The following is a 12,157-nucleotide window of genomic DNA, read 5'->3' on the forward strand; positions in this document are numbered from 1 at the left end:
TTTGTCGCGCATCGAGGGGGAGTTTTGTATGGTTTATTCCTCGAGTGCTACTCATACCCTTATGGGTTTTATAATCATTTGTTGATTATAAAAAGGGGGAGAATGTTGAAATTGGTATTTGAAGATTATTAGATATTATTTTTTAAAGTGGATTTGAAGACCGATATTACTTCGAGGGGGAGTTGGTCTTAATCACTTGGAGCTCGTTTGTATATTGAAGTCGGGAGATCCAATCCTAACTTTGAGATGAAAATGTTGGGATGCAAAGTTCTCCTTGTATGTGGCTTACCCTCTTTGGATGTGTAATGGGTGTAGCCTTTCCTATAAATAGGAAGTGAATGACTTCTATTTTACGTAATAACCATTTTGAAAGATTAGTCTCGTGAAAGAATTATTACATAACCCACTTTCTAATAGCTTATTAGATCTAATGAGAGCTTAAACGAGATTATTTACATTGTGTGTTCTTCGATATTGCTTTAGATTCACTTGATCATTACAATTTTGCATACGTAATGATAATCGGGTCACTACACTCATAAAAGAAATTACATTTTAACTTTCCATGAAAACAATTTTATAAATAAAAAAATCAATAATCTTTCGGACATAAATGGTTATTCTTCTTGTAGCTCTAGAGTTGGCCCACATGGGCCCATCCATGTTAAATGTAAAATTAGGTAAAAGGATAATTTTTTCCTTAGAGATGCAAGTGCTTACAAAAGCTCAATATGTATTGAAATTGAAACTCTCAACTATAGATTTTAAGACTTGGATCCTTGACCCTTTTTGAAATATACCTCCCAACCGACTTCAATTAGGTGTGCAAACATGTAGTACATGCATAAATAAAAGCTTTGTGTACACAATGAACATACTTAAACTTTAGTACATTGGACATGCAACCACTTGAATTTATGACACATATTTAGTACATTAAAGATGCAACCACTTGAATCTAGGGATTTAAGACGCTACGAAGAAAGCATGAACGCATACAATAGGAACATGTTTATTGCAAAAACTCAAACCAATAGAATTTTTGACAAAATTATTAGAGTAATCGGCCTATTTTGACCAAAACGAACGAAGATGCCCGAACCCAATCTCTAGCTATGGCTTTGATGCTTGTGCTCTTTTGGTAGCCCAACCCCAACACTTGCTATGATGGCTCAATTGTTTGAATTTGACCACTAAATGCAATAAATTTTAAATAACACAAAATCATTAGTTGTTTAAACACCCCAACATCCATGAATAAAGATATATCTGTGGTCGGGTTTTTTTTTTTTCTAAAATGTATATTTTTCTTTGAATATTAATTTATTAAGGTACAGGACATACAGTACCTCTAATGTATAAAAAAAAAGCTAAATATTTCTATCATTCTTTTAATTTAGCTGTTTTACCAAATCTTCTTAGTGATTTTTTTTTCTTAGTGATTAAATGATTCTATCTTTTCTGATTGTTTGATGAGAAAAGCATTTTTTCTGATACTTAAAAAGGGAAAAACAACGCATGTATTCATTCATTTATAAATTTTGCCACTAAACTATTAGTTTTCATTGATTGTTAAGACTTCAATAACTAAATCAATAAAAAAAACCGCTAGTTGAGAGTGTATTAAGAAAAGGCTAACCTTTTTCTTGAGGTGCTTGGTTAATACCTACATGCATGGTTGTAATGCTACAAGGAACATCACAAAACCGACTCATGCATTCTCCAACCGTATTACTGTTCTCCAATACTTTTCCATTACTAATTAATTTTACATCTTTTATCGTTCTTGGAGCATTTTCCTTCCCTGTAGAAAATAAAACATACAATTCTTTCATTTAGTCAAGAAAGAATAACGATATTTTTTCTTAACGCAAAAATAAAAGTTTGTTTAAATTGATGGAATTGAATGACGAATTAAGAAAATACCGAAAGAATGCAATAACCAAGTTAGTAGAATAAGAAAGATAATGGAATGAGTCATATATTTATGATCATGTTGGGTTGCTTAGATTGAATGAAATTTATTTTCATAATTAAGAGTATTTGATATTTATGTAAATTCTAAGTATAGTTTTAATACTAGTCTATATATTATTTAGCTGTTATTATAGAAATTATTATTTACAAGACAAAAAATAATAATAATAAAAGCTATAGAAACCACATTAAAATAATAAAAATAAAAACTCTGGTTAGTTTTAGGAAATAAAACTACAATTTATTTAAAATCACGACTCTTAAAAGAATATTTGACATTGAAAATTCTATAAAAAGTTTGGTTATACTACAATTTTCCATTCGACGATTAAATAAATAAATAAACCTAGTGACACTTTCTCACAAGTCAATAATGACAATTGACAAAGTAGGAGCAATTAGGTCAATTCCATTATATCTATATCTGAGAAAACTTTGATTCCAATACAACGAATCATTTTATTTTTTCTTTGATTCAATCATATCAAATCATATCAAACACTGCCTAAAAAATACATCGAGAAAAAAAAAATGTTTTCTAACCTTCAGGCCATTGAGAAATGATGTTTTCTTTCAAAGAAGCCACACTTGTGGCTTTTGGGAAGCTTGTAGGACCAATAATCGATCCATCAATCAAAAGAAACTTGATCTCAAGTGAATCTGGCACTCCTGACACTTAAAGATACATCCAAAACACTCTTAGTTATGTAATTATTTAAAATAAAAGTAAGAACAATCGTAGCCAAAAAAATAATTATAATTACTCAACACAAATGCAAGAATCAAGATGGCCACATTTTTATGAGTATTTAAAGGAAGTTAATGAATCAAAACCAAGTAGGTTAACAAAATGTATCCCAAAAAAGTCATGAAACCACCAAAGAATATTATTAGAAAGGCAATATTAAATTAGTATTTAGTATATTATTGGAATTACTAAAATAGATTAAGTCGGTTAACAAAATGTATTAAAAAAAAGTCATGAAACCACCAAAGAATATTATTAGAAAGGCATTATTAAATAAGTACTTAGTATTTTATTGGAATTACTAAAATAGATTCTAGAAGTGTTGGTAGTATATTAGGAATCCATACGCTTTTGAATAAAATATAGATAAGCAATTGATTAGAAACTTTTAAATATATCAACTATTAAACTTCCAGTAGGATTTAGCTTCAAATAAACAAGCACACAACTTTTTAATATGAAATTTGCAAAATTAAATAATTAATCCCTTCAAGAAAAGTCAAGAATCGATCAACTACCTAAGAACATAGCTTATAGTAAAATTCTCAAGGGTGTTAAACTTAAACCTATAAATCAAGAAAAGAAGAACTACCCATAAATCTTTGGATATGTGTAGTGAAATCCTTAATTGGAGCGTTCGAATTAATATAAACAAAAGCCAATAATCACCAAAAACATCTCATCTGCTAAAATTCTAAAATGGGTAACATCTATACCACAAGTCAAGTCAAAATTAATAGCAAAGTCAAGATCCAAATTATCATTTACATGTACAATGATCATAGAATAGAAACATATTACATGGATCAAAAGATGCTTACTTAGATCAAAGAAATCGATCTGGATTCTGGATTCAACTACAGTGATGAATTTCGTGAGAACAAAGACGATAGGTTTTCTTTGCTGATGAATTTGAAAGAAAAAAACAGAGGTTTATATAAATCGCGTGAAGAAAATAATAGGAAATGTGTAGTAGGAAAGGAGACTGAAATTTCTATGAAATTTGAACTTTTTGGGGTCATATCAAACGTGTGAAAGAAAGAATGAGAAAGGACTAATGAAGACTTGTTGATGCATTTACACTAGCCATTCAAAGAACTTTCATACACTTTTTCAAATGACATGGAAAAGACACTTCATCATATCTCTTGCAAATGCTACAATATCACGTGATCCCTTGGAAGATGAATCCATTTAATTTTGATTAAGATAACAACTTCAAACAATGAGTGAGGATAATAATATTCATGATTTACCTGTTATCCGGTTAAATGTGGTTACTAAAGTTTTGATTGATGATCTCTAGTTAGAAACTAAGGATGCTTAGCTATCTTTTTCTTGACTAGTGTTTGGGATAGCTTTTAAAAAAAAGCTTTTTAGCTTTTTAGCTTTTTAAAAAGCTAACAAGCTAAAAAAAATATTTGTTTTTTAAAACAGTTTTTTGGATAGGAAAAAGTAAAGTTTCTAAAAGCTGGAAAATCCTAACTTTTTAGCTTTTTAACCATTTTAATCCTAGAAAAACAGCTTTTCACATCCAAACACTTTTTAAAATCAGTTTTTTCTAAAAACCATAAGCTAATAAGCAATTTTCTTAAAAATCACTTTTGATATAAAAAAGTTAACCCGGGAATCCAATCTCAATCTCAAATCTCTTTTAAAAGTAAGGCATATCACTATAAACAAGTTAATATTTCCAGTGATGGTTTCATATTTTTAGTAAAACTAATAAGCGTTATTTACTGTTAAATTAACATAAGTTTTATTTCTAGCTTCTACACTCACATTTTCTAAAAAAATGAAATATAAACCAACAATAGTGTATGGTCGAAAACCATAATCAATTCACAAAATATAGCAATTATTATCTTATAGTTGAGTAAAATATCCAACAAGATTAACCAATGAGCGTTTAATTAAATGTTGGGCGATATATGTCGTCCAATTCATTCATTCATTCATATTGTCTCTACTTATGAAATATACCAAACAAAGTTAGTTGATTGTGTATAAGAATTTATATACAAAGTTTTCTACGACAGATGCCGTGATTTGGGCCCTTACCTTTTTCCACGTAGGCAAAACGATCAACTTCACTTAGGCACATTAACAAATAGAAAAGTAGCAAACAAAACGAGCATTTTTAATACATCGAGGGATTTAAGACTTGATACGCAACAAAAATAAATAAATAAATAAATACACACATTAGATACCAAAAAGAATTTACTGCACATTTTAAAATGTTTCTCATGAATCGTACATATCACATATAACCTAAAAAATAATGTTCCCCCTCCTGTAAACAAACAAATTCGAACCCACCCTCTACATCCCTAAAATTTGACACAATTATATAAAAATAAACTTATATCGTAACAAAGAATCATATCTCTTTTTTTTTTTTTCTGAAGCTAATCGAGCCAAAGTTTTAAATACCATCTTCTCCATCAATCTCGGCCCAATACTTAATTTCTATTATTTCATCATCCTATTGATTTAACGTATACGCAATGCTCAATATATATTATCAGAATAAATTAAGATCCAGGGTTCAGGGTTTAGGGTTCAGAGTTTAGGGTTTGGGGTCCAGCCCTTTGAGCAGCATTGCATTGTGTTGACAAAATTCTTTGTTTTTTACTTTGATGTGGGCCATAGCTACTCCATGATGTGGCAGTTTTTGACAAAATCATTGGAGTAATTAACGTATTTTGACCAAAAAGGGCGGAGATGGTCAAACCCGATTTCTAGCCATGGTTTTGACTGACCATTGTAGTGGATTACAGCTGCTTTTTTTACACTTTGGATGCTTGTGTTCTTTTGGTAGCCCAAACCCAACATGTGCCATGATGGGTCAATCGGGTGGATTTGACCTCTAAATGCAATTAGGGCTGGTGGTAGGGTTCCAAGTTTCCATAGTGATAAATTTGAATTTAGATTCTGCAAACAAGGAAACCAAAATCTTCATAAGAATGTTATAATCGTTTGAGTGAGTTACATTTTTGGTCCTTGGGTATATCTGGTTTTTGCAATTTTGGTCCGGAGAACTTTTTCACTTGCAAGTTGCGTCCTTATTTTGAAATTTCCTAACTGGATTAGTTGCTTTGTTGTTTAAACTGCTAACAACCTAGCTGTTCAATGTTTTTTTTAAATGACCATTTTGCCCTTGGACCAAAACTGATTTAGAAACAGTATGAATGAAAAAATGTTGCAAATTGAATATGTGGGCATAATATGTTTGTTAAAAGAAAAATGTGGGCACTAAAATATTAAACTTCTGAAGTACCAAAAAAAAACTCAGGATAAGGATCAGAAGAGCGTAGAGAATATATAATAGAGTAATATAGTTTAAAATGGCTCGTTATATTAGTATATAAATGATTTAAAATATTAATAAATAATTCAATTTACAATACACACTAAAAAATCAAAATATTTAGAAAAGCCATATGCATATACATGTTATAGACCTTCAAGAGAGAGAGAGAGAGAAGATTACAAACTTGGTCCAAGGGCAAAATGGTCATTTTAATAGGTTAAAAAACAATATATAAACAAAATGTTATAGACCGTCATTTATTTTTTAAAAAGATAAAATTACAAACATGGTCCCTGTCTTTTTTTTTCCAAGTTTTGTTCCAAGGGCAAAATGGTCATTTTAACAAATTTGTAGTTAAAAAACCATATATTAACAAAATGTTATAGACCTTCATTTATTTTTTTAAACAGATAAAATTACAAACATGGTCCCTGTCTTTTTTTCTCCCAGTTTTGTTCCAAGGGCAAAATGGTAGTTTTAGCAAATTTATGGGTCAAAAATAATATATTAACAAACTCTTACAAACCATAATTAAAAAATAATAATAAGAGAAAATTACAAACTTGATCCCTGTGGTGAACCTTTTTTTCAGTTTTGGTCCAAGAACAAAATGATCATTTCAACAAACTTGCGGGTCAAAAGCTAATATATTAACAAAAAAAAATATACCTCAGTCAAAAAAAAAAAAAATTAAGAGAAAAAAATACAAACTTGGTCCCTGTGGTATACTAACATTTCAGTTTTGGTCCAAGGGTAAAATAGTCATTTTAAAAAAAATGTGGGTCAAAATGAATATTAGAATATACTAACAAAATGTTACAGAACTTGATTAAAAAAAAAAAGATGTGATGAATATTTGTTTAGTTGTCTTACCTCTTTTAGCCACGAGTGATATGTTTCTCTAATATCAGTTTTTCTCCATGCACGCAAGTCAAAGATGTTCATCCCAAAAGCCCAAGCACATTCCTCAGGGTCCAAATTTTTTGCTACAAGTGGATGAGAAAAGTTGAAGTAGATTTTGAATCGCTTACCCATCACCCATGAATCTTCACCTTTACAAGTTTCAACTGCCCCGTTGACTTTTCCACCAAGGTCAATGTCCCAAAGTGGCGATAAATCCCGTTGTATTACAATGTCATCATCCAAGAAAACCACCTTATCAAGATTTGGGAAAAGCTGTCAAAAAAAATTAAATTTACCATTAAAATATCAGATAGTAGCAATCTACTTATAGTTCTTTATAGCTTATTAGTAATAGCAGCTAGGTGAGAGACCCATGTAATACACAGTTTTTTTTAAAAAAAATTAATATATTTTGTTAAATATTACATGTTTATTAATTTACAAAACTTAATTTGGAAAAAATATCAATATTAGCCGTGAATGAACCAATTTTTGCAAGGTTTCTGCAAATTATTGTGAATTCAAAGAGGATTGGCTGAAAATTATGTTTTTCAATTAAGAAAGTTGATTTGAATTTTAATTGAATTTAATACATTAACTGACATATTATGTGAGAATTTATGGAGACATTTAAGTTTCCTTATTTTTGTTTATTATATTTTTAGATTAGATTAGATTCTTTTATAATTTAATAACAAAGCAAAAAAAAAAAAAAAACCCACAATTTGCCAAGTGGATTTAAATGAAATTGAAAAAATTAAAAAAATATCATGTGGCATATTGAATTAGGTGATGACATGTGGCAAAAAAACCTTCATTTATTAGGTATAAGTTGTGAGACTCATGTATTACATGAGTTAATTTTAAAAAAATAAATAATGAATTATTATAATGGAAATGTTTTTTATCTTTTAAATTTAAATAAATAAAAGAAACTAGTGAGCTTTAATTTTGGAAATTTTGAAATTAAAAGGTAAATTCATTAATGAAATTGATATCCCTTTATTACTAAATTTATTATAATTATTACATTAAAATATTATATGGAATTTAATAAAATATTATATGGAATTTAAAATATTATATGGAATTTAATAAAATAGAAAAACTCAAAATGACATGCGAAAAAAAATTAATTCAAAATAACAACAAAATGACATTTGGCAAATTGAATGAGGGTGTGACAAGTGGCAAAAAAAGCCTTCATTTATTAGAAAGGACTAGGTGTGAGACCTGTGTATTACACGGATTTATTAAAAAGAAAATATAAACTTGTAAACCTTAGGCAATTTAAAAAGTAATAATTTTATATAATAAAAATCTTTGATGAATAAGTATATAAATGAATACAAAGTAATACAAATTTATGTAAAAATAAGTTTAAATTGAAAAAAGTTACTTTTATGTAAATAATGCAAAATAAAAAAGGAAAATAAATATGTTGAGACGTAAATTTGATGGAATTTATTATAATTTATTTCAAGAATGAATTTAATTAATTAAATCAATGATTTTCACTAAATATAAAATGGAACCAATAAGCAAATTACATGTGGAAAACAAATAAATTAGAAACTACGAGAAAATTATATGTGGCAAATTAGAGGAGAAGATGACATGTGGCAAAAAGTTCTTTATTTATTAGGGAGGATATGTAATAAAAAAAAATAGTTATAAAATTACTCTCTTTATTACGCATGATAGCAACATACTTGCATTTCTTTACCGATAATAGAAAAATATAATATGAAAGTTATAAAATTACTTTATTTATTGCTATTATAGGTAAAGAAATAAAATTATGTTAATATTTGAGCAAAGAAATAAAAGACCTTACATTTTGGGTTTCTAGCCGGATTAAACCTGAATTTTATTTTATTTTTGAAAAAGACCTTGCATTTTTCCATTTATTCCAATTTGGCCCTTTTAGAGGTTTATCGGCAATCTTCCGGTTTTGAACACTTTTCCAGGAAAAACCCGAAAAAAACTCTCAGATTTTTTCTTTTTTTCCAAAAAAAACCCACAACTTTTTTCTTCCGAAATAGGGTTAATCTAAAAAAACCTTATGTTTTGTGTTTTTTCAGGATTAAACCTCAAATTTATTTTTTGCCTGAAAAGGACCTTGTATTTTTTTTCATTTTTTACGAAAAAGCCTTCAACTTTGTATTATTTTCCAAAAAAAAACTCTCAACCTTCTAAATGCTTCCAAATAAACCCTCAACCTTTTTAGTTTTTCTCAAAAAAACCTTCACATTTTACAATTATTTTGGAAAAAATGACTAAAAGGACCTGATCGGAAAAAATGAGGGTTTATTCCGGAAAAAACACAAAATACAAGGTCCTTTTTGAGATTAATCCTCCGAAACAATTGTCAAACGTGAGGGTTTATTCAGGAAAAAGAAAAAGTAAAAATCCAAGGGTTTTTTCGGAAAACAAAAAAAGTTGAAGATTTTTCCAAAAAAGCTGTGTAAAACTAGAAGATTACCAGTAAATCTGCTAAAACCCTAAAAGGGCCAAATCGAAAAAAGTTAAAAATGTAAGGTCTTTTTTAGGAAAAATATATACTTGAGGTTCAAATTCAATCCAAAAAACACCGAAAATATAAGCTGTTTTATGATATTATTAACCCTATATATAATAATAATAATAATATAACATGAACTAGTGATTAGTGATTACCTCTGGCAAATATATGCGAATATGATTGAGCAATGATATATATTTAGGGCTTCTAGCTTGCAATTTGGATGCAAAAACTCTTGGTGAAGTAACACTAACATTAACATTAGCACCTGCAACATGATTCCCATGATAATAATTCCTAACTCCATTATGATTCTCCATGGCTTCAAGAACAGGAACATTATCTCTAGTCAACCAATCAAAATGATGAATCCCTTTCACTTCAACAATACTAGGTGACACCGGATTCAAAGCAAACCATGAATGCATCCCTGCATACGTTTTTTTATCAGTGATGACATGGAAGACGATTTTTTCAGGCCTTAGAGATGACTGAATGGCTGAAGTCACTACAACTGAAGCTGCAAGAATGTTGTCTGTAGAGACTATGAAGTGGTGGTAGGAGTTGTCTGAAAGAAGTGGGAGTAATTCGGGTGATGGGAGTTGTTTTCTTGCATGTGCATTTGAAGAGTATTCATCTGTGAGGCGTAGTGAGAGACAATGGATTCCTTTTGGGATTGATGTTGCTGCAAAGTGTTTGTTCATTAGTTCTTGAAACTTTGATTCTCTGATCTCCCTTTCGGATCTTTCCATCTGTCAAAGTGTATAAAATTTATCAGTTTACTTATATGTGTTTATGTTTTAAAATTGTAGCAAATTGATATGATGATTCGTTCAGAAGTTGCCAAGTTGGCAATTCATAACAGTCGAAACATATAAATAACATAAATGAATTGAATTGACATACCATTCCTTTCAGTATAATCGCAAATTCCTTGGCTTTGTATTTGTTGCTTTTCATTTCGGAAATAAGTTGTTCAAAGTTTTCTGGAAGCTGTAGATTATCTGGGACTTCTTCAGAATTCACTTGTTCAAGGACCATGGAGAAGTCTCTAAGAAACCTCTGTTGCCACCAAAATGAAAAATGTGAAAGAGGCAAGATGAACATGGGATTTGACACAGTTAAATGATCAAGAGCTGTTTATACAGAGAATTGAAAATTATCTTACCTCTGAATCATCACCCCTTCCCAGAAGCTTTGGTCCTAAACGCCTACCTAAACAATCTGAAGCATGAAAGAATTAATTAATGGGGTGTCTGTGACTTGACATTCCAATAAAATTATGGTGGAGAGATCCAAAGGTTCAATAGAAAACGAATTCAGATTGCTAAATGAGCTTTGATTTGAAAAAGGTAAACCCAAAATCCATCCAAAAACTAATTTGACTATCAAAAGTATGACAATGCCAGAGAATTTAACCAAGATCTAGAACCACCAAGGTAATACCAGGATGAGTTCTACTTTTCACTGATAGAATTAAGAAACTTTAACACATCGAGATCTAGGATGGAATATGTGTATGCATAACTAAAAGATATTGAAATCAAAAAGTAGATCAAGGAATGATCGACAGACAAAACTTTAAAGTTAGTGGTGTACCGATTGATGAGCACTTGTTGACTCCTTCCAAGGTAACAAGAGCAGTGAGGATGAAAACAAATGGCAATAAGAAAGCCAGGATAAGAATAGTATGAAAAATAGTACGGTAAGAAATATGGCGAGCTGCGACTTTGATCTTCATCAAGTCAGTAAACCCATTGTTGCTCGATATCGTTATACTTCTCATGCTATGTGAGAAGTGTAGCTGCATAATGATCCCCTAATTTCTTCTCAAACATAAAAACCCTAGCACCACCGACGCCGAACCCCCTCCAATTGATCCTCTCTAACGTATAAATTAATCGTCCGGGTAACGTTCTCATCATAATCAGATCCACACAAATGGCAAAATCTAGATTCGCGCTCCTTCCTATTACTAATCGAATAATTCAATCTATTTGCCCAACACCAATGCATTGGGTTGATTTCATTGAACAAATGCGCGAGAGATTAGGGGTTTAAACACCAGATACAAATCTATAAACCTTGGAATCTATGAATTTAAAGTTGTATCAATCTGCAATCTTGCGTAGATTTGTTCATAGATGATTGACTTTTCTCTCCCATGTATCAGAGAGAGAGAGAGAGAGAGAGAGAGAGAGGAAATATATAATTTGCTTATATTGCGTAGCCTTTCCTTTTCCAAGCTCTTGAAAATGGGTACTTATTTGTCAAATGATCGGATCTACTATTCTTTTTCTTTTTAGGTAAATTGTACAAACAAAGTAAATTATAATTTTTAATTCTCTAATAGGATAGCATGATCGGATCTACTATTATCTTTTAGGTAAATTGTACAAAAGAGTAGATTATGTAAACTATTTTTGTTAATTTATTATAAAAGAATGTCATTATTTTATTATTTTGTTGAATATATATAGCATATTATTTAATTGTTCAAAGTAGCAATTTTATTATTTTATATGTGCATAAATTGTGTAACCCATCTGAAAAAAGAACTAGGAATGGGAAATGTCAGCAATGAGGGCTTTAAGTATGTACCTTGCAGCATGAGAGACCATTTCATAATTTTGTTACACATTGATTATTATTTTTACATTTTATTTTACACACTAGGATTATTTCTGTA

The 12,157-nt window shown here is 29.8% G+C and overlaps 2 protein-coding genes across 2 annotated transcripts; both read right to left on the reverse strand.

Annotated features, from left to right (window-relative positions):
- Positions 1–822: 822 nt before the first annotated feature.
- On the reverse strand, positions 823–3,762 carry LOC145043988 (membrane-anchored ubiquitin-fold protein 1-like). The gene is made up of 4 exons (XM_078992789.1): positions 3,547–3,762; positions 2,521–2,652; positions 1,640–1,804; positions 823–1,193 (listed from the first exon to the last, which is right to left on the reverse strand). Coding segments are annotated over exons 1-4 (378 nt in total). The 5' UTR covers positions 3,548–3,762; the 3' UTR covers positions 823–1,113.
- A 1,168-nt stretch (positions 3,763–4,930) lies between these two features.
- On the reverse strand, positions 4,931–11,712 carry LOC145043989 (putative galacturonosyltransferase 14). The gene is made up of 6 exons (XM_078992790.1): positions 11,068–11,712; positions 10,637–10,692; positions 10,375–10,530; positions 9,624–10,220; positions 6,915–7,217; positions 4,931–5,662 (listed from the first exon to the last, which is right to left on the reverse strand). Exons 1-6 carry the CDS (start codon positions 11,276–11,278, stop codon positions 5,381–5,383), a joined length of 1,605 nt encoding a protein of 534 aa, XP_078848916.1. The 5' UTR covers positions 11,279–11,712; the 3' UTR covers positions 4,931–5,380.
- Between the last annotated feature and the right edge of the window lie 445 nt (positions 11,713–12,157).

This window comes from Lactuca saligna, chromosome 4, assembly GCF_052625555.1.
Source record: "Lactuca saligna cultivar CGN05327 chromosome 4, ASM5262555v1, whole genome shotgun sequence".
NCBI classification, from domain to species: Eukaryota; Viridiplantae; Streptophyta; class Magnoliopsida; order Asterales; family Asteraceae; genus Lactuca; species Lactuca saligna.